At 41.3% G+C, this 23,766-nt stretch overlaps 1 protein-coding gene across 7 annotated transcripts in view; it reads left to right on the forward strand.

Moving 5' to 3' along the window:
- The window catches only part of Marchf1 (membrane associated ring-CH-type finger 1), an 862,889-nt gene extending 839,634 nt beyond the window's left edge, over positions 1–23,255 (forward strand). For 5 of the 7 annotated variants that reach the window (XM_060381857.1, XM_060381860.1, XM_060381858.1 and 2 more), the window contains 2 exons: positions 11,635–11,782; positions 18,178–23,255. In XM_060381857.1, the coding sequence (XP_060237840.1) occupies positions 11,635–11,782; positions 18,178–18,476 (447 nt within the window). In that variant the 3' untranslated portion in view covers positions 18,477–23,255. The remainder of the gene's footprint in view (positions 1–11,634; positions 11,783–18,177) is intronic. The other 2 variants (XM_060381856.1, XM_060381861.1) reach the window with 1 other exon arrangement.
- The last annotated feature ends 511 nt before the right edge of the window (positions 23,256–23,766 follow it).

Consider the following 23,766-nt stretch of genomic DNA (forward strand, 5'->3'; position numbering starts at 1 on the left):
GATCCAGCTATACCATTCCTGGGCATATATCCAAAATATGTTCAAGTATACAACAAGGACATTTGCTCAACCATGTTCATTGCAGCTTTATTCATAATAGCCAGATTCTGGAAACAACCCAGATGTTCCTCAGTGGAGGAATGGATACAGAGATTGTGGTACATTGACACAATGTAGAACAATTAAGAACAAGGAGATCATGAAATTTGCAGGCAAATGGTGGGAACTGGAAAAGATCATCCTGAGTGAAGTAACCCAGAAGCAGAAAGACACACATTGTATATACTCACTTATAAGTGGATATTAGTCATGTAATATAGTATAAACATACTAAAATATGTACACCTAAATAAGCTAAGCAAGAGGAGGACCCTAAGGAGGTTGCTCAATCCTCTTTCAGAAAGGCAAACAGAATAGACATCAGAAGAGGGAGAAAACAGGGAATAAGACAGGAGCCTACCACAGAGGACCTCTGAATGACTCTACCCTGCAGGGTATGGAAGCAGATGCTGAGACTCACAGCCAAACTTAGGGCAAGGTTTATGGAATATTATGAACAAAGGGAGAGATAGAAAGACCTGGAGTGGACTGGAGCTCCACAAAGAGACCAAAACAAGCAAAAAAATCTGGGGCCAGGAGTCTTTGCATAGACTGATGCTCCAATCAAGAACCATACATGAAAATAACCTGGAGCCCCTGCTCAGATATGGCCCATGGCAGCTCAGTCTCCAGGTGGGTTCCTTAGTGAGGGGAGCAGCAACTGTCTCTGACATGAACTCAGTGGCTGGCTCTCTCCCTGTGCGGCTGGGGCAGCTGGCCAGGCCACAGAGAAGGGCAATGCAAGCCAGTCCTGATGAGACTTGATAGGCTAGGGTTGGATAGAGGGGGAGAAGGACCTTCCATATCAGTGGACTGGGGGAGAAATATGGAGGGAGAGGAAGGAGGGAGGGTGAGACTGGGAAGAGATGATGGAGGGGGTATGGCTGGGATGCAAAATGAATAAACTGTAATAAATTTTAAAAGTAAAATAAAATAAAAAGTCAATAATAGGATGAAAGATAGATAGATAGATAGATAGATAGATAGATAGATAGATAGATAGATAGATAGATTAGATAGATTAGATAGATTAGATAGACAGATAATGTCTTTCTCACCAGGTCTGGAGATACACACCTACAATCTTAGTATTTGGAAAGTAGAAGCAGGAGGATTATATCAGGTTTGAGGCCAGCTTGGCCACATTCACAGTTTCAGGCCAGCCAATGAACTGTAATAAGACTGTCCCAAGAAACTGTCTCTCTTCTAATCCTCCCAATCTCTGTGTGTCTGCTTGGTAAATGGAAACTCTCTCCTACATTCAAGGTTATGACCACTGAGTGATCACAGAGCAACCTGGCTTGAGTAGCCCCCACACTACAGGAGAATCACTGAAGAGGAACAAAAGAGACACACAGGGCAGAAATCAGCGTGAGAGATGGGCTACCAGGGGGAATGTGCTCAGCTGACACATTGCTGTGTCAATTCCAAAGGTCCTTAGGTTTATAGGAAAGAGAAGCTGGGCCGTGTTAAAGGTGCAATCCAATTTCTCCTGCGTGCCCTACAAATCTGCTGTGCATAATTAAGTACCCCCATGAACACAGCACCATGGATTTACTGTGCATCAACATGCCTGAAGCAGCACCAATGACTTCTCTTCCAGAGTACATGATTTAATGTTTCTCCCCAGAACCTCTGGGAGAAAGCAGCATAACATTAAAAAAATAATAATCATAACATTAAAAAAACAGTTTGTTTAATCTCTCTATTTGATCCTTAACAAACTTGCATTTTTAACATGATAATGGCAACTTAGATGTAGGTGGATTTAGGAAAACAGGAAAAAGGAGGAAGAAATAGGATCATTTTATTATGTATTCCAATACCTCTCTAAAATATTTCCCTAAACACTTTTCTTCAGGAAATAATTTTGTCCATTACCCTACATGAAAATCATTTGCAACTCACACTGGTAATGCAGATTCCTAGGTACTTAGCCCAAATTCCTAGCCCATCCTGAATCCATGATGCAGCCTAGGAATTTTCCATTTTAACTGCTTACCTAACAGATCCATACAGATGTGTCTAAGTAGCATATATTATTGCCACTTTAAGATAGGTTAATGAAGAACAGTCTCTCTCTCTCTCTCTCTCTCTCTCTCTCTCTCTCACATACACACACACACACACCTTGAAAATCGTGTTCATGGTGGCATTGTGCCCTCTAGTGGACAATTTTGCTGAGTCTTTCCCTTACACACATTATAAAGACCCTGCTCAAAAGCATCAAAACAATCTTCGTGAAAACAATGGTTGGCAGAATACAATGGAGCGATGAGGCAAAAGGGCGTAGTAAGAAAAGACATCTTGATAATCCAGCATCAGACTTGTGCACATTTACATAAGAATGTATATATACTGTAGGTGTATATTTTAGAAAGGAAATTTTAGATAAAGTTGACAATGCAGAAGTATTGTTCCTTAGGTGCTCAGGTTCTGTTATCTGCAGATCCCATCAATTGTGGGTTTAAATTAATGAGAGAAAAAGTGTGCCTGTATTTTGATCATGTTTCTACCTTTTTTCTTGCCATTACTTCCTGGACACTACAGTCTTGTATCTTTTTTGGTACTAAATCATCTAGGGATGACTTAGAGTATACAAACGGGTATGCAGCGGTGATATACAACTATTCTGCCATTTCATGCAATAGACTGAATGTTTGAACACTTCTGAGCTCCTGACAAACTTTGCCTAATGTCAGTAGGCTCTTCAGTCACTTGAAGATTCACAAATTCAGTTGTCCACAGATAGGGAGCAGTTTATGCAAATGAGTGGAGTGGGGTAGCTATACATGAAGGAGACGGTGGGGACCCAAGCAAATCAAGTTTGCTAGAATGAAATAACTTTAAGCCTACGATGGATCTAATGGCTTTATTTCCCAAGCCAGCTGGGATTCCGTGGTTCATGTACTGACTTACTGCATGTTATTTGTATGTAGTCTGTGACTCAGCCTCATCCACACAGGAGATAGCATCACAGGGCTGTGGATATAGCTCAGTAGCAGAGTGCATGCCCAGCATGAGTGGGGTGCTGGTTTGAGCCCCCACCTACAAAAAAATGTAAGTGGTACTTTTCTCCAATTTTATCAGAGGGCTGAGCTACAAAGAGGGTGAGTCATGTGCCCCAGGTTACAGAAAGCTCTTTGACAGTGTATGTCTCACCCCAGATTGGCCCCAGTCGTCACCCCAGATTCTGGAATCTCTATCAGATTGGCCCCAGTGGCTCTCCAAAGTGACTGACTTGTGCTCACTCACAACTGCAGGCCTCCTGCTCCCAGTCCTTTCTCTGCTCCCTCTTCTCCCTCAGTATCGTTTGGTCTGCCATTATCCTTGCTTTTAGATGGTTTCTCCTATGCACGTTGGCACTCCTCTCTGCACCATCAGAGCACACCATGTGTCTAACAGCTCCACTGTGTTGTACTTCTTGGTCCAGACTCTCACGCTGTAAACAAAGTCATCCATCCTATTCATGCAGCGCCTGCTCGCTGTTCTTGCTTTAACTAATGGTGTTCTAGCGACCCCTGGGGTTTTGTGACAAATTGCATTTGACTGCTTTGCTTCCTATTTCTTTGTCCCAAGTGCAGGAATGTCACATCATTGATGCAATGGCAGGCCCTCAGGGGTATAAGACAAGCGCTTCTTAGTGTCCTCAGGGCTTTAAACATTAAGATAAAGAGGATTCTATAAAGATCCAAGTTAACCATCTTCTGCGAAGAAGAGCATTTCCTTGTACTTATCCACCCGAAGGAAGCTCTGTGAGCTGTGCCATTGCTAAGGTCGTTGTCAATATAGTTTCCACGTGATGTTTCCACCACCCCACTGATCAAGTTCTACATTTTACATAACCTTGCCACAAGCATCACATCAGTGCTTGGGATGTATGTTTGTATACGGACTTGAACTCCGTGCCCCAAACATGCTGGAGAAGCACTCTACTATTGAGCTTTATCTCCAGCCTTGGCATGTTTGAGTCCCTTAATCTTTCATTAAAAGAAGACATAAACTAGGACATTCAGGATAATCTGTAACAAATTACATTCATTCCTAAAAAAAAGAAGGCATCACTATATAATCTTGTAGATGACACCACTTACTGTATGCAAAGCAGCATCTTTGTCGCTATAGTCAACAAAAATAAATCTTATTAATTTGTTTTGAGGTTTAACATTCAGAAAAATCTATTCCTTGTCGAGAAATAGATGGTGTCAATGACTTAATTTTGCATGATCAGCTCTCATCCACATCTCTCAGAGATGGTACCAAGCTAGGAGCACTCGGATGTGGGGCTAGAGATAGCACTGTGTATATTTATAACTGATAGATGCTCACAGTGTTCACCAGATCCTTTTTAACTTACTGGTACTGTTCGGAACTTACATTTGTGACATACTTAGCAACTTTATGTGCCAAGTAAAGCAGGCTATTCCTGTCAGCACTTTAGGCAAGAGGGAGCGAAGGGACAGAGAACGAAAATAACCCAGGTGAGTCATAACCCAGATTCTAGCCCTTGGCAGAGCTAGAATCTGACCCCAGAGACTTCCATCTCCATAAGCATCACTTGGGTCATAGGACTGCACTACAGATCTGCATGACAAATTCAGGAGGACGTGTGTGTGTGTGTGTGTGTGTGTGTGTGTTATCCTTTGCCTTGTTTGCAGAATGCCTGTTATTCAGGAGTTCAAAAGGCAAAAAGAGTTTCAGTTTGAGCAATAACAACTTAAGACTATTGATTTCAGATTTTCAGCCTTTCTTCTCCTTTATAATAAAGGTTCGCAGTCATTTTTAGTAAGTCAGCTAACCTCAACAATATATCAATAACTACATCCTAAACCAACCCATGGACAAACTCTTTAAATGGCAACGAATATTTCTCTTTTCATTGGATCCTTCAAAAGCCCCCTCTGAATATGTGGCCCATCTCTTCCTGTTTCCATTTAAAATCTCTTCCTTGCAATGCTGTTGTACAAATTCTTTTCCTCTTGTCCGTCTTATTAAGAGAAACAGAGGAACTGGATGTACGCACTATCCCTTCACTGTAGGCCATGTACGGAGGTGTCAAACAATTATCAGCATTCGCAGACAAAACCTCTCAGTGTTTAGTTATCGGTGACAAAGGCAGGGAACCCAAGTAGATAGTTAAGTATAGTTCTGCTAAAGGACAGTTTCAAGTATACTTTCTGATGTGCCTGTAACAGTAACTACTTCTGCCACTCAGTGCCCTTAACCAGCTGCTGTGTCTCCAGCTGGCTTCCTGCTTCCTGCTTCCAGCTTCCTGGTGACCATCAAGCTTTCAGCAATTCCACTGAAGGTCTGAAAAGATTAACTTTCTCGTCTGCTACTCTGAAATGATTGGCTACATCTATAGCTATAAACCTTCATCTCAAGGGTTAGTCCTCGTAAATGCTCAGGCGCTGAGGTTTGGTTCCCTCCCAAAGTACTTGAAACTGTTAACTGACACAATACTGTTTTAATAAGTTTTCCTGTCACTTCAATGTTAATTTGGAAAGTAAAACTAAAATTAAAAGGAAGCTGCTTATTTCAGTGATTAATGAACTGATGGCCAAGCATTTTATTTTAAACAGATTTGCTGGTTCTGTGACTTCCTTTTACTCAAGCATGATGTATTTGCATTATAGACAGACGGCTGGACTGTCCTGCTGACTCAGTCACCTACCCTTTGCTACTGAGCTAGGTTGTGATTGGGAGTAACAAGTGCTGTTCCTATGCCCCATCAAGGCCACTCTATTACTCTACAAGGGTCCCACGTTAGGTAGGAGGAGCTCAAATTTCAGAGTGTCAGAGAAACTGGATGGCTTGCTGAAACCCAAATCACACCTGCATTTAATTCTGAGAACATCCGAGATCTAAAGATAGAGCCGTCCTATGACCTCCATCCTGTGTCATGTGTGCACATTCGCTCGCTCACTCACTCACTCACTCACTCAGTAATTGAAAAACGCAGACTACAGCAACGCTGTTGCCAAAATTTCTAATTCAGTCAGTGTGAGGTGGGGCTCCAAACACTGGACTACTGCCACGTTCCTCAGCTCCCCGACTGGTGCTGGGGAACCCTCTTCAGAACCACTTCTCTACAATGGAGCCTCAAGAAAGTGTTCCAATGTGTCATAGCACAGAGCCTTCAAACGGTGTGCATAAATTCTCACATAACATATTGCGCTAAGGTGTCTGAAACATGCAATGCATTTCAGGCCTGGTGTGTGTGACAAAGCCCATGATAGTAACACAAGAAGACCCCAAAATTTTCAAAAAGTTAAAGTGCAGCTTTCTGTTTATGCAAATGAAATGACAGCAATCGTCCAAACAGATGGCTAAAAATTCCTGGTCCTGGCTGTACAGAAACACAATACTACTAAGGAGCACGGGGGCTGATGCCACTGAGAGGCATCGTTTACGCTATCAGACTGTAGATTCCCTAAATACTCTGGGTTGTGTTAGAAATCACGGAGATATATAGGAAAATTGAGAAGGAAAGAAGGGAGGGACTGAGAAAAAGAGGGATAAGATTCCACTCAATAAGATTCTGCTTCACTGTTTGGGTTTCTCAGCAAGAGAGTAAAAGCCAAAGGTGATAAAAACAAGTGATAAAGACCAGGGTATGCAGAGCTTGAAAGGAAAGTCTAAGCCCAGATGTAGAAAGAATGCTAACACTTTGTGAAGTTTGGTTTGGCCAACCTTGACTGATGTGTTTTCAGAATATAAAGGAGAAATTGACTAGTGACAGGCAGATAGAAAAATGGGAGAATTGAAGAGTTGTGGAAAGGAATCCAGGCATGATGAGGGCAGCTTTTTGTGAAACCAAGACTGCAGAGACTGAGGCAGGAGAATTGTTAGTTCAAGGTCAGCCTGGGCTACATGGCAATACCTTGTCTAAAATATCTAACTATGGGGCTGGGTGACGTGCAGGTCTAGCAGGTGCCCTGGTGCTGATGACGGGGGAATGCTCTGAGCACTGGAAGAACCTTTGCAGGAAATGCCCTCAGTGTCACAAGGCACTTCTGGAAATGTGAGCAAAAGAGAGACAAATGCAATGTAAACTTTCTTAGGGTTTCACTTTGTTTCCACTCAATCTTTATGAACCAAGCTTGCCACTGACTCAATTTCAACAATACAAATATTAAGTTACAGCACATTTATGACTTGTTAAAATGAGACTTGCACCCTTTCTTCCTTCACTTGTCATTATAAAAGCTTGCAGACTTTGTTGAAAAGTTTTTTAATTAAATTTTTTATTTTTATATTAATTACAGTTTATTTACTTTGTATCCCAGCCATAGCCCCCTGCCTCATTCCATTTCAATCCCATCCTCCCTCCCTCATCTTCGCTCTGCCCCTTTCTAAATCCACAGATAGGGGAGGTCCTCCTTCCCTTCCATCTGACCTTAGCTTATCAGGTCTCTTCAGGACTGGCTGAAATGTCCTCCTCTGTGGCCTAGCAAGGCTGCTCCTCCTTTGGGGTTGGAGAGGTCAAAGAGCCCACCACTGAGTTCATGTCAGAGACAGTCCCTGTTCTCCTTACTAGGGTACCCATTTGGATACTGGGCTCCATCCGAGGAGGGGTTCTAGGTTATATCCATGCATGGTCCTTGTTTGGAGAATCCACCTCAGAGAAAAACCCTGTGCCCAGATATATTTGGTCCTTGTGGAGCTCCTGTCCTCCCCAGGTATGACTAACATTCCCTTCTTTAGTATGATTCCCTGCACTCTGCCCAAGGTTTGGTTATGAGTCTTAGCATCTGCTTTGATTCACTGCTAGGTAGAGTCTTTCAAAGGCCTGTCCTGTTACTTGTTTTCTCCTACTTCCAATGCCCATCCCATTTGTCTTTCTAAATGAGGATTGATCGTCTTACCCTGGCTCCTCCTTCTTCTTCAGCTTCTTTAGGTGTACAGATTTTAGTATGTTTATCCTATCTTATAGGTCTAGTATCCACTTATAAGTGAGTAAATAAATACCGTGTGTGTCTTTCTGCTTCTGGGATACCTCACGCAGGATAATCTTTTCTAGTTCCCACCATTTGCCTGCAAATTTCATGATTTCCTTGTTTTTAATTGCTGAGTAGTATTCCATTGTGTAAATGTAATACAATTTGTGTATCCATTCCTCCTTTGAGAGACATCTGGGTTGTTTCCAGATTCTGGCTATTATGAATAAAGCTGCTATGAACATGGTTGAGTAAATGTCCTTGTTGTGTACTTGAGCATAATTTGGATATATGCCTAGGAGTGGTATAGTTGGATGTTGAGGAAGCACTATTCCTAATTGTCTGAGAAAGCACCAGATTGATTTCCAAAGTGGTTGTACAAGCTTACATTCCCACCAGCAATGGAGGAGGGTACCCTTTCTCCACAACCTCTCCAGCATGTGTTGTCACTTGAGTTTTTGATCTTAGCCATTCTGATGGCTGTAAGGTGAAATCTCAGGGTTGTTTTGATTTGCATTTCCCTGATGACTAAGGATGTTGAGCATTTCTTTAAGTGTTTCTCTGCCAATCTATATTCCTCTGCAGAGAATTCTTTGTTTAGCTCTGTACCCCATATTTTAATTGGATTACTTGATTTTTAACTTCTTTAGTTCTTTATATAGTCTGGATATTAGCCCTGTGTCAGATATAGGGTTGGTGAAGAGCCTTTCACAGTCTGTAGGTTGTCATTTTGTTCTGATGACATTGTCCTTTGCTTTACAGAAGCTTTTCATTTTCTTTTTTTTTTTTTTTTTTGCCGCTTTTCATTTTCATGAGGGCCCATTTATTGATTATTGATCTTAGAGCCTGTGCTGTTGGTGTTCTGTTCAGAAAGTTGTCTCCTGTACCAATGAGGTCATGGCTTTCCCCCACTTTTTCTTCTAACCATTTTAGTGTGTCTGGTTTTATGTTGAGTTCTTTGATCCACTTGGACTTTAGTTTTTTGCAGGGTGATAAATATGGATCTATTTTCATTTTTCTGCATGTAGACATCCAGTTGGACAAGCACCATTTGCTGAAGATGCTGTCTTTTTTCCATTGAATGGTTTTGGCTACTTTGTCAAAAATCAAGTACCCATAGGTGTTTGGATTTATTTCTGCATCTCCTGCACTAGGATCCAGAAGATTCTGCACACAAATAATTGACTTTCCACATGATCTTGAATTTGGAGGGGTGATATGGGGGGTAGTTTGAGAAATATGTACCAAATTAGAAAATGCTTTTGGCAAATGGTAATGTTCTCTGATTTATATAAATTATTCCAATTAACTTCATAGAAAAATCAAAGCCAGAACAAGATTGTAAAATCAGTCTTTCCCAGAAATGATATATAGTTCTGCTAAAAGCCAGCATGCGGATATTCTCAATCCCATATGATCGGTTTGCACTAGTGTCTGTGTGTGGGGTCTGCTTATCTGCAGCTCTGTTAATAATACTCTCTCCTGCACTATTATACTTGGGTTAACACATAAGATGATTTCATGACACAAGCCAAGCACAAGAGTAGCACGACTTGTTAGCTGACTCTTATAAAGCCCTGGAAGGAAAGTACCATGATGGCTGGCCAATCAGATAGGAGGGATAGTGTTTGTAGGTAAGAGTTCTTCCATAACAGAATGCAGCCAGCTTTTATCATACTTTTCTACAAAACTGAATTCCAAGTTCTTATCCCTCATACTCTGAGAAAGCTAGGAATTATCACGTGACCTGGGAAATGATGGCACTGGGAAATGAAGCTTTCTCTTCTTTGTGTGTACAGATCCCACAAGGCTAGCTGGTGCTAACTGAGCTAAGGTCCTCTTACTTCCTTGAGGTTGCAGGACGGTTGTGGGCATTCTTTCTGGTTATAGTGATTGTGACAGCCAGACAGCAAAGAGGAAAAAAACAAGGCAACAACCAAAGGGGCAATCTCTGTATCCGTGAGGCAAAATCCCAATGCCCAGGTAGCTAGCCACTGAGAATACTAGCAAAGGTTGTCTTAACCAGGCTGGCAAGGTCTATCTTGACCAAGAAGGTTGGAAAGTCAGCCTTCATCGGGGATCACAGACATATCTGCTATCACTGCCTGTTGATGGCAGGCCAAGTGAAGAATGGCCACTGTCGACCCAGCCTGGACCCCTGCCCTCTATCCCCACCCCTCCCACCAGCCTGTATCCCTGTACCCAGCACCCAGCCCGTACCTCTGCTACCACACACTTTCTCCTGAGCATGGGACAAGCAGGGCCCAGACAAGGAAAGGTCACCAGCTGGTGGCAGAGCCTGGACTTTGTGCCATGTAACCTGTCCTCCCTGCTTTTAATTGAGTTGTACTCGGAACCCTGCATGTCGGTAGGCCGGGGAAGCGAAGGGCTCTTCTAATGTTTCCAGAGTTTTGCTTAAGCAAAGGCATAATAATATAAAGAATTGGCCTTGCACACTGCTTCACAAATTCCTCTCTTGATTTTCATGTGGAAACTCGAGAGGCAAAAATTAAAAAAAAAATTATATATATATATATATATATATATATATATATATATATATATATTCTCAGCATGAAAAGGTGACCTTGTGGCTGCAAGGACATCAAAAGTTCAGAATCTCTGTTTTTAAGGTATGATAAGCAAGCCCTCATATGCACTTTACATCAGAAGTTTCTTTCACTGACTGAGGGGGCAGCCACCAGCCTAGTGAGGAGGGAAGCTAGGCGACGTGATTGTTGGAGCATTTGCAGCTTTCATGCAGCAGAGTCAAGGGCGCCGTGAAGAGACCCTCAGCAGATCTCCTTCCATTTTTCTGATGTTAAAAGTTATCTCTCGAGGATAGCTGTAAACAGAGAACGTTAATTCCCCTAGTGGTTCGCAGTGCAGCATTAAAATCCACGTTCAGTTGTCCTGTTGGCCACGCAGCGCTGCCCGGTTACATGGTGAGCCATGTCGTAAGGGCTGCCGGTCGCTACTAGAACCTGGTACCACAGCAAAGTCATGGGCTGAAGCCTGAAAGGAAATGGTTTCTTTAAAAATGGTAACATTTTATGATTGTGTGTGTGCATGTGTAAAAGCCCATGGTCAACATTTGGTGTTTTCTTCTACCACTATCCACTGCAGTGGTTTTTGGTTTTTATTGTTTTGTGACAGTGTTTCTCACTGAACCTGGAACTCACCATTTCCAGTACTTGGCCTGGCCGGGGAACCCCAGAGTCCTTCTGTCTCTACCTCCCAGCACAGGAATTACAACCACACACTACCATGTCTCACTTTCGCCAACCTACTCATCACCACACCAGTCAAAAATCATACAATATTGTAAATGTACCTCGTTCCTATTGCAGAATGAGATACAGACTGGTTTAATCTATTTGGAGACTAGGGAACTATTTCTTACAAATTAAGTTATATTTAAAAGTATTGAGTAGTGATGTCACATCTCTCTGAATGCAGAGTCTTACTTGAACATAGCTGTATCGTGTAAAACTGACAGCAGGGTGCTTACACTGCAAATTCCTGTCTGAGCATGAAGGCAAGCAGAACCTTCTGCTTGTAAACTTGGTGCTGAGTGATTTGTTTCTGTTTGCAGTGGGAAAAACTCCAGATGACCACAAGCGAAAGGAGGAAGATCTTCTGCTCTGTCACGTTCCATGTCATTGCTGTCACCTGTGTGGTGTGGTCTTTGTACGTGTTGATAGATCGGACAGCAGAAGAAATCAAGCAAGGTAACGACAATGGTAAGGACCTCCTCCTCCTCCTTCCCTGCGTCCTCATGGCAGTACCCAGGGATGCACAGGAGCTGATTCTGAAGCTTACATTTCCACTGGGTTTCCAGGTGGGACACCTGAGCAAGTGCTAGCACATGCAGCCAAGCATTCTCCAGTTATCTCCTTGAGCAACTCTGTGTACAAAGCATGTATCACTTGGGATCCCAAGTTAGGACTTGAGATGTCTTAGGTCCAAGTGACACTTAGCCATGAGAGATACATGGGTATCACTAACCACGTCACACTCCCAGAAGCTCATTGAAGACCAAGCTCTGCCTGACACAAAAACACAAGCTGTTAGAAAAGTGGAGCATTGTCAGGCTCTGGTGGCACATGTTTTTAATTCCTTTAGGAGACAAAAGCAGGCAGATTGTTTCATTATGGACAGCCTGGCTACAGAGTAAGTTTCAGGACAGCCAGGGCTACACAGAGAAAATTTGTCTCAGGGAAGAAGGAGAAGGATGAGGATGAAGAGGAGGAGGAGGAGGAGGAGGAGGAGGAGGAACAGGAGCAGGAGGAGGAGGAGGAGGAGGAAAGGAAGCAGGGGAGGGAGGGAAGGAAGGGAAGGATAAAAGAAGAGAAGGAAGGAAGGAAGGAAGGAAGGAAGGAAGGAAGGAAGGAAGGAAGGAAGGAAGGAAGGAAGGAAGGAAGGAAGGAAGGAAGGAAGGAAGGAAGGAAGGGAGAAAAAGTGGAAAGTTTGGGTTTTCTTTAATTTACCCTGCCTGCTGCTTCTTTGAAGGTACAAGGTAATACCGCAGTAGAGAGTGTGTCCTGGATGCCTTGCGCTGGGTAATTTTATACAGTGGCGAAGCACTGTAGTTGAAACTTTTAGCTATGCCCCATTTGTGAAGGGTAGTGTGCAGGCTACAAAGAAAGATATTCCAAAATAGTCTTAATGTTTAACGCTTTCGCAGGTCTGTCCACTTGGGGGCAGCAGTGCACACAGTGTGTGTATACTCTGTGCTCTCTGGAATGGGAAGGACTTTGAAGGTTCCTGGCCTGTAAGGCTCCTACTGCACATGGTTGTTTAAGGCAGATCCTAGCGTTCTTTTATAAAAACAAAAACATAAAAACAGCCTATACCAAGTCTAAATACTTTAAAAAAAAAAAAGAACATGTAGGATGGAATTTTTTAGAACTGATTTATGCAGCATTAACTCATTTATAAGTGGAACCAATTACCAGTTCGCCTTTGCCACATGATGATTTCTCTCAGTGTTTCTTGCTTTAAAAGTGTCCTATTAAGTCTAGAGTTCATAAATTCTCACTCTCTGCAGGTAGGACCTTAAAAAAATAATTGTACACATCAAGTACCAGACACCAAGCTATTCTTAAGTGGAAAGCAGTGTCCCCATTTCACATCACCCAGCACCCCACTTAAAGAGAAAAGTGTTCATAATCAGCAGGACACATCTGGTGACTCCTGGCCAGAGACTTTCTACTCTTAGATGGCTAAGTGGAGCCCCGACTGGAGAACCACACATTTCCATGACTAGGCATTCTCCTGATGTGGCCAGAATGTGATGAACTAGAATCCCTCGTTTTACCAGTGTTATACCTGGACAAGTCTCCTCCGGGAAAACACTTGTATTTAGTCAGTGGTGCTTGTCCGACACCTGATATCCAGCCAAGCTGGATGTCAGTTACCCAGGGAGGTATTAGGAACTTAAACTTTATTTTACCCCAATTCAAAATGGAAGCTTTACTCAAAATGGCTTCAGTATGGTTCCTTCTTACACCACATCTCTCCAGAAACCACAAAATCCACACCCCTTCCTTCCTTCTGCCTTCCCTCTGCTCATGCTCCAGTGGTCATCCTGCTATTCTTAAAACTTTTAACTGATGCTTGCATGCTGATAACTTCCTCCCACCCAATTTTAGACCCAGTTCATAATATGCTCCAAAGATTGCATCTTCCTCCCTTCTAGGAACATCTCTGAAAGATGTCCACGGACTCCAAGCTCATACTCAGTCATTCACTACCTCAAACATCAGCACCAGGAGAAAGGCATCCTTAATATCTGGGTCATCCATTTCTCTGGTCAGTCTTTCTTCTCTCTTAAATCACTGATCAAATCCTATGCATTCTGCTTAATACAACCCTGGAGTCTTTCCAGTTATCTCCTTCCACACTAAAAATATTCATGTGAAATTGTGTTTTTATATGAAACAGCCAAAGCCTAGACTTCCCTAAACTTTCTCCATTCTCCCCACCTTCAACTCATGTTCATTAACTACCACAAAATGCAAATTCATGAATAGGAACAAATCCTACTCCCACTAAGTCAATCTTGTTAATATGTGACCCCAATTCTTTCTTGGGACTTTGCAGCACCAAGGACCTAGGCATCACCAATTAGATTAAATATTCATCTTTCCCTGAAAATCTTCAGCCAAGTCCTTGCTCAGCTTTTCCCTCTATGAAAAACAACTCTTTCAAGATTCCCTTGCCCAACACACACAGAGAGAGAGAAGAGAGAGAGAGAGAGAGAGAGAGAGAGAGAGAGAGAGAGAGAGAGAGAGAGACTGTGTTTCCATACACCTTCCTAACCTAAATCCTTAGAAACTATGATCGTAGTTGTGGCTGTAGCTGTAGCTGTAGCTGACTTCTAGAGAGCAGTTCATCCCTAATATGACAGACGCTGGCCTAGTAATTGCTGGTAGGCTAGGGCACTACCTCTGCCTTCTTCACTGGCAGTTATGCTGGAGAAAAATCATCTCTCTGAAGAACAGTTTCCTCATTTAAGAAACTGTGCTATCTGCAGGCATTTTTATATCATTTCAAACATCATGAATTGGATCTTAGCATTAGGTTAACTGAAATGTGTCTATGTAAGTGGCATGCCACATCATTCATAGCTTATTTACACTGAATTTTACATGTTAATATTATTTGGGGAGTTAATTTTATTACTACAATAAATTAAGGAAAATACACACTATGTTGTTTGATTTACACAACAGAGAGCAGAGAGAACAGAGAACATTACATCACAGATGCAGTCATATTTTTAATTCTGTGTAATCAAAGCACTAGCCCACTCTGTTCTAGCTGAATAGTGAGGTAATTTTTCAAGACATGCTGCCCCCTGCAGTCTCTGGGTGTTCTTTTGCTGCTGGGTGATTTCAAGGCTTTAGACACATTCTAGTTGTTTCCAATCATATGATAGGATATAGAAAACGTTAAGGAATACCACACTTCAGAGACCTAGAGACTGTTGGCTTAACAGTGAGAAAAAACATACCCGCCTGAACCACAGCTGTACTACAAACCCACCTGGAATCTTCTGGTTTCTCCAATGTGACATAAAAAGAAAAGAGAAAAATGAGATATTAAAGATATCCTAGCCTCATACCAGAGAGGACAGAAATCTGGCTCTACTACCAAGGGAAATGCATTTTTTGAGAAAAGGTATTTCTAAAAAGCAAATGCATCTGAAAGGGCAGGGGACTACAATCCAATTTATAAGCCATTGTCATTTGGTAAAAAGCTCAGCGTAAGACCTCCCTAGCAGATGTAGAGCACATGCTCTTCATTGATTTTGGCGATCTCTTTAGGTGTCCCTTTTGTGAAAGAATTACATTCGCTAAGGATGCAGGGGGCACGCGGTAAGGTTGTATGGGCTGCTTCAGTGCCAACTCCATGACTGGCAGCTAACTGGACATCAGTCCTCCTAGATTCTAGAGACATCCGGAAGTTGGATTCTACAAGGAGTGAGAAAGATTTGAGTGTGGGCACCAAGAAAACCGCTGCTCTTCATGTGCAGCTTGGACAGCCAGAGATATGCAATACTCAAGTCATTCAGGCCACCACAGTGACTGTGCACCTATTCTGTGTTGGTTTATCACACTGTTAATTCATTTAACTGACACCAAGAACCCTGTGAATAGGAGTAACTTTTGCCTCCATTTTAAAGCAATGTTACCAGTTGGCCTTTATGATGTGAAAATGTATCCAAACATAGTGACTTAGAACAGCAACCATCACTTTCACCCCCATTCTGTGCTTTGGCCGGGCATTTGTTCTGGCCTGAGCCAGGTGGGCTGATCTCTACAGTCAACTGTTGTACAGAAAGATGAAACTCCAACCATCAGCTGCATAGTCAAGCATAGGTTCCTTTTCCTGTCTGGCAGTGGAGATGCTATTAGCTAGAAGAGTGGATGCAGCTAACCTGTGTGAAGTTTGGATATTTTTCCTAAAGATCTATTTGGGGGGTAGAGAAGGAGAGGAGAAAATGAACACACACACACACACACCCCAGGGGGGGGGGGACAAAAAGGAAAACTAGATACACAAGCTTTGACAACATAAGATGCTGGGAACTGAGCTCATGTCCTCTTGAAGATTGACAGCTGAGTTATCTCTCCAGCTAGGCTTTTGTTGTTCTAATCATCTTATATATTGGCCCTGTCTTCCTGACTGTCGTAGTGTATTAAAAAAGGAGCAAGATAGCTTAGCAAGGAAAGGCACCTGAGGCCAAGCTTGAAGATCTAAGCCTGATTCATGGGACTATAATGCCCAAGTGCCCAAGTAAAGACTCAGGAGGTCAAGACTGTCTCCAGTACCTCTCCCTATTTAATATTCTCAGTCTTTCCATTTACTTCAAAGTAGATTAGCACAATTAGTACTTCTAGTGGAATTTTATGTCGACAATTAGAATTGTTTTGAAAAAGGCATCTGGGCAGCAACACCTTTTTTTTTTTTTTCATTATATGTCAACTTCAGAAGTTGGCCTAGATTACCACAGTGATACAGATCATGAAATTTCCACATAGATTAGCAGGAAATAATGTCACTAATTGAGGCATGGATTCTGTGTTTGTCAACCTGACACAGATTTAATCCTTTTCTCACTGGGGTGGGCTCGAAGGAATCAGTTGTTTACTGTAAAGATGATGAGGACTGACCATGCTGCAGCTTTGAACTGGTGTTAGAACACGGGGCATTTGGTTTTCAATGCTAAGCAGACGGGGCATTAGATAAAGCAGAAGAGAAAGCGCTAGACTGGAGAAAAGGATGTTCAACACTAGCGAAAAGTAAATGCAGGAAGTCGTAAAAGCACTTGCCATAGAAGCATAAGGAATGCAGCTCAGAAACCCCAGCACCCACATACATGCTGGCAGGTGTGGGGGCCTGATGTGCATCCCAGCACATAGGAGGTAGAGACAGGATATCCCAGGAGCTACATGGGTAGCCATACTGGTGAGCTCTGGGTTCAGACTGATGCAATAAATAAGGTGGAGGACTCCCAATGTCAAACAATGGCCTCTACACATGAACACGTACACGCACCCATACATATGTGTTCCCACAGGTGCAAACATACACATGGCCATATGTACCACAAACACATAAAGATGCAATGTGTTTGTGGAGGTAGTTTCCATAAATACATGAATTACAAGTTTTCAAATACTTAAATGTTGACAGACCCTTTTCTTATTCTTGGTTCTACAATCTGACATAAGCACACACCTGAATTCATAGAACAAACCCCAATGATAGAGTCTCTTACACCCGATTTCTTTCTTTTTTAAAGAAAACTTTTGGAGTAGAAAGCACTATCAAAACTGTCTTGGACTGGAGTGCCCTGCTTTTATTTCCTTGATATGGCCTCATTGATAGCACCTCTATGTTAGCTTTAACTACTGAGCTAATGGGTTTGAATGTAGCTTTTCATTGCAATCATGTTCAAGGTGCTGAATTTATTAAATCGTAAAGTAGCTTGGCTACCCAGAAAGTGTCTAGTGAGTTCTTCTGCCTACTCTTGACCCACTATACAAACAAGTTTTAGATCTGATTACTGAAAAAATAGAAACACAGGTGACCAAAGTCAGGAAAAGAAATTAACGTGACATCAACAGCTGTTGGGAGATGTTTCCTGCCAATAGCACAAACCCACTTAAGTTCAGAGTGAGATCCCCGCCCCCCTAATTTTTCCAAGGAAAAGCTAGAGATAACACACTTGGAATTTTTTTTTTTCTGATAAAGATCCAGGGAAGTCATACTTCACACACACTAGCTTCATAAATGACCAACAGGATAGAAAATGTGAAAACTTTTGCCAGGGTCCCAAAGTTTGCATTAGTCTGTTTACAGTAGAAAGCCATCTTCACAGATATCTGACATCCTTGCAACACCAGCTGTAAATGAATCAGTTGTGTTACCTCTTGAGTAGTCTGGAGATACTGAAAAGACCAGTTTCATAGTTTGGGGAAGCACAAACTGACCCCATTCCCTTTGTCTGACCTTAAGATACAATATACATTGTTGAGGTAGCCATTCTTAGCAGAGATCATAGCAGGGGACACCAAATGTTAGAGATGACAACGTAATAACAACAGCCTCTGTTTCTCCCTTAAAGGTGTGCTGGAATGGCCCTTTTGGACAAAACTAGTTGTGGTGGCCATTGGCTTCACAGGAGGTCTTGTCTTCATGTATGTACAGTGTAAGGTCTATGTTCAACTGTGGCGCAGGCTGAAGGCCTACAACCGTGTGATCTTTGTGCAGAATTGCCCAGACACTGCCAACAAACTGGAGAAGAACTTCTCATGTAACGTGAACACGGAAATCAAGGATGCTGTGGTTGTGCCTGTGCCACAGACAGGTTCAAATACACTGCCATCTGCAGAGGGCGCCCCACCCGAAGTTATACCAGTGTGATGGAACTGGAGGGGAACTTCCTCCCAGAAGGATCTTTACAGGCCCCAGCCACTACAACCAGAAGCGCTTCTGCTCTGGTGGCTTCCTCATCTTCTCCTTTTCCCTACTGACTTATCTGTCCTGACTCGGCGCAAAAAGGAAGTAAGGAGAAAATATCAAGTGACCAGGATCCCAAGAAGCAGAGCCTGCAGTGGGACATGGAAAGGTGAAGTGTTTTAGGGAGTGAGTTCATAAGGAACGACTGGTACAAGCAATGCTTTCAGACAACGATGGACACGATACTCTTGAGTAGCACACAGGAATTCCCTGAACAGACTTCAAATTGATGTATGCTTCTTTGTAGGGGTCTGTAACATTAGCCTTCTCCACTGGAAATGACACACGTTTGGTCTTAAGCCTGAAACTGTGTGCATTGTCCCTAAGTCACACCAGAGGCAAAGTTGGAGGACTTGCAGTTTTTTACACTTTGACAGCTGATATTTTCTGGCTATTGTGAAGTCTGGTTATTTTGACAGATGCATGTTTTTAAATGGATGCAATACACATTTGAAGATAGAAATGTTTGGAATTTTGTTTAAATCATGAAGAAAAGATGTTCAGAGCATTGTGGAGTTTAGCTAGCACTTTTTTGAAAGCAACTATCATGCTGTATTTTTATCTGGTCTCTCTTACACAGTATTCTACAACAGACACATAACACGAGCTACAAATGCAACCAGCAGATGTAAATTTTAACTCTCCTAGTGTGCCCCATTAGGAAAAGTGAAAATAAACAAGTCAATTTTTTAATTTAGCTAACACTAAACATTCAAGTTATTTTGTGTCATCAACAAAAACAATTATTAAAATAGCTTTCATCATTTTCTTGAACCAAGTTTTCAAAATGCATCACATATTTATGGCACATTTCAATGACTTTAGAGTGTTGGACAGGACTTAAATCAAGAACATTGGATACCAGAGCCCTTACATTAGAAACTACACCTCTATTTCATTTAATTTGGATATTTCAAAACAGCAGTTTAATCCATTATTTTGTTTTGCAGGTTCATGTAAGGGTTATGATTTACAAAGTATCAAACTCATCAAATGAAGTCTTCAGGTTTGAATTCAGTGAATTTATCCCCTTCCAAAAGGGAAAAACAAAAACAAAAAAACCCAAAAATTTAGTCAGTATAATCCATAGCATTGTTATGAACTTAACTTCTGTGTTGTACCTACAAGGGAATTATGATAGGGAAATAAAAATATATTTTGTTACTAAATCAGATGTATTAAGGTTCATAAATCCACATGGAGTGTCAATGTGACAGATGGGTATCTTAATTAAGGATCTCAACCCCGACTTTAAACCTGATAGTATTTCCCTAGCTCAGCTCAGAAGTAAAAATATTCAATAGATTTTATGGAGAGAGATAAGCTTGGTAGTCGGTTCAACAACTGATTACTGTGCGCTATACAAATTCAGATAAACTGCTATGACACTGCAGTGAGCTCGGTAAATAATCACAAGTAAGTAATCACAAAGAAAGATGACCACATTTTTAAAAAGTGATTTTTTTTTTGTTAGTTGTCATTATTTATTATCCCGAAAAGGCAGAGATGGCCATAAAAACCAAAGCATGGGCATCATGTTGCACAAATCTGGTTACCGCATCCATGCACTTTGTAATAATCAGTGTGTTTGTTCTTAATGGATTAAGCAAAGGAAAAACACAAGGATCTTTCAATGAGAACAGAGTATGATATTTGTAGTGAGCTACACTGGGTCCATAGTCCCATTCTTAGAAATAAAGGCATAGTAAACAATGTCAACTGTGTGTGTGACGTGTATATTCATGTATATATGCAAGAAAAATGTTAAGATATTCAGTGAGTCAGGAAACAAAAAGTTAAAAACTCATCACTCTTGAAACTTGTGGGAGGAGCATGGATTAAATATACAGGGACAAGGCAATGGACATAGCTAACCTAGACTAGACCTCCAGCAGAAATAAGGATTCACAAGACCTTAGAGAAAAAAGACTAGAACCGTAAGCTTTGCATTAATTTCCTGCCAAGTTACCATTTTAAAGATTTGAGTGTGAACAACAAAATATGGATGGGCTGATCATGACTTCACACAAGTTAATAATCATTCAGTTTTCTGCATAGTTCCCTCACTCTAATTAATTATTTCCTGTGGCTTAGTCATGGCAATTTGCTGTCTAAAAATATTCCATGAGAAAGTACAATGTAGTATTGATTTTTGCCTTCTTTACTACAGGAAGAAATGGGTCATTTACCTTAATTACCACAGAAAATACTGTTTGAATGCAGGATGGGTATTTGAATAGCTTGTTTCACACAGGAAGGTGATAGGCTAACCCTTATTTTTCAAGGTATATACCAACACTAAAACAATAAAAAGCAAAGATAAGCTTTGCTACATCAATGAAAAGACAGCATGGTGTTTTAAAATGATAGCTAAATGCTTAAAGTCTACCTTCATAAGCTCTAATAAATAAGATAGAACTCTGAACAGTGTTTATTCTGCTATCTGTTGATGCTTTAAAATTTTCCACTAAAATATTTCCTAAGATTAATATTTATGATTTGAACAACCTGACTTAACTATTCAGATATGTAACAGCCAGTGTTGGATTGGGGTGTGGTAGTTCTATCCCTGTAATCCCAGCAACTCTGAAAACTTAAGGCTTCATGATTATTTTCTACTACACAGTGAGGGCCAAATAAAGGCCAGCCTAGGCTACAGGAGACATTTTTCCAATTAAAAAAAAAACAAACAAATAAACAAACAAAAAGGTTAAAATCTAAATGAACAGAGCCAGTATTGAAAGCATCTTTCACATTCTGTGTGGTAAAGGTGTTTTAATAACAGGGAAAAGGGTTGGTTTTGATAGCCTGTCTTACTGCTCAAGGAGAAAAACTGCTCGATAGAAAGACAATGAGTGTTTACCTGCTTTCATGTAAAAAGTAAAGTAAAACAGAAGCTAAATACTGAATTGCTGAGCTTACAGATTTGTTAAAACTGAATTTTTATAAACACAACATGAAGCTGGGGTTTCAGAAATGCCATAAACGAGACATTGAAAATGCTTTTTATCAAGAGCTGACAGTTTCACAAATAATATTCAATTGGAAAGGAATGAAATTAAAACATTTAAAAGTGAAGACCAGAAGGCAGAAACCAGCTCCATCTTTAAGGCATAGCTTCCGCAGCTCTCTACAGTTCCCCCTTTTTGTTTTAGACGCATCAGGCAAGAGTAGAGGTCTGATCTCTGATATTAGAAATAAATTGGGACTTTGTACCGATGTTCATTTAGGTGTCATCCACCCAAAGAGCATCAGACCCGTCCGATACCTTTTTCTCAGAGGCGGGACCTGGGGCATCAACCCGCATGCAATCAGGCATGCTCTTCTCTGGGGCGAAAGCGGCTGACCCTGAGTGCAGTGCTTAGCCTCGCATCCTGAGCGTAACATTTTAGCTTTGTATGGTATCCAACCATGCTTGGGGAGAATGTCCTGCTTCAATGGCTGTAAAGGCCTGGAGCTGGTTTCTGCCTTCCACCTTCCCGATGGTGAGTGCTCTCTGTCATGAACAATTCCACATTTGGCTAAGGCTGAGGATCTGGCTTGCTTCCATGTATGTGGACCTATCTGCACTGCCCACGTGGCATGCCTGGATTGGCTACCCAGAGGCTATTTAAGCTGTGGGCTGGCTTTCCCCAGGGTCCGAGGATTGTTCAAGGTTCCTGAATAAACTGCATTGAAAATAAATAAATAAATAAAATAAATTTTAAAAAGAAATTAGTAATTTAAAAAAAAAAAAAAGTGAAGACCAGAGATGGGAGACATGAATCAGTGATCAGACACTCTCTGCTCTCATAGAGGCTCCTACTTGAGCTCCCAGCACCCATATGACAGCTCACAACCATCTGTATCTCTAGCTCCAGGGTACCCAACACACTCTTCTGGTCTCTGAGGACACACACACACACACACACACACAAGAAATCTTTAAAAAGTGAAGTATCCCAAAGTATAGAAATATAGGTATAAAACAATAACAAAACCCTACAAAAATAGAGGAAAAATTATCATTTCAGGGTACCAATAACCCAGGATACTGCAATGCAGACATTGAGTCATTCTCAGAATGTCCTGGGACCAAAACCTCACTCAGAGCTGTTGCTATGCCGCAAATGATATCCCACAATGAACCCTCAAGCTTGTAGTTTTCTTTTGTGAAAAGAATATGGGTACCCTTCAGACATTTATTCTTTGGCTGAAAAATGGGGTCATCAAACTACTGATATCTTTAAGAGAAATCATAATGATCAGTGGGGTGAAGTGGGACAGTCATGCATTCCATTTATCATATACAAATTACCATGCCTTGCCAATGGATATTTTGGAGTAAATATTAAGTGGAGAACCTAAAACTTATTATCGTATTGTAACTGTTATAAAATCATGTCCTTATATTAGCTCAATGGTGCTATTTTACATAACAATACAACTGAAAGGAAGTGCTGTTACATTTGGGCTGCAGTGTTTTGCCCACATTTTCAGAAAGTCCAAGTTGAAATTAGGTAACATTTAAACAAAGGAAAAAATATTGTTTTAACTGTGTGTATTTTTTGAGATTGGGCATTTGTATTTTTTTAGTTTTACCTAATGTCTTCATTAACAATTTACCGTTTGTGAGTAATGTGTGCTTAAGGCTAACTAAGGAAACTATAAAAAAGCCTTTGTATATTAAACAAATGCTCCAAATCTTGGTTGTAATTCTCTACTTTCTGCCTAATGAACTGGGACTTCAATTCTTAATTTAAGATTTGATAATGGCCTAAGTTTTTTTAAACTAGAATCTGAACATACTTATATCAAATCTATAGTGACCAACATTGTGTTGTTACTGGAAAATTGGGGGCGGGGGTGCTATCCACGATGTCATGTTATTGGAGGAACCAGGGACCCCTTTCGGTGTTCTTAGTCTTCCCAATAAAGTAATTTGAGAATAGACTCAGAAGGAAGCTGCAGGACAAGTTATTAGACTTTAATCAGCATGAGAGCTGGAAATCGCAGCAGCTGCCAAAAAGGAGGGTGCAGAAGTTGGAGAGCCATGCAATTGAATAAATACATGGTGTTAAGTAGTGGGTGCCAACCACATTCTGAACAAGCAGCTGTAGAGACATGTAGGAGGACTGCAGAGTAAAGGTGAGAGAGCCCAAAGCGTGAGGGAAAGAATACCCATGTTCAGAACCACACTGAGGGTTTTGAAAAG

Source organism: Meriones unguiculatus, chromosome 4 (genome assembly GCF_030254825.1).
Source record: "Meriones unguiculatus strain TT.TT164.6M chromosome 4, Bangor_MerUng_6.1, whole genome shotgun sequence".
NCBI lineage: Eukaryota > Metazoa > Chordata > Mammalia > Rodentia > Muridae > Meriones > Meriones unguiculatus.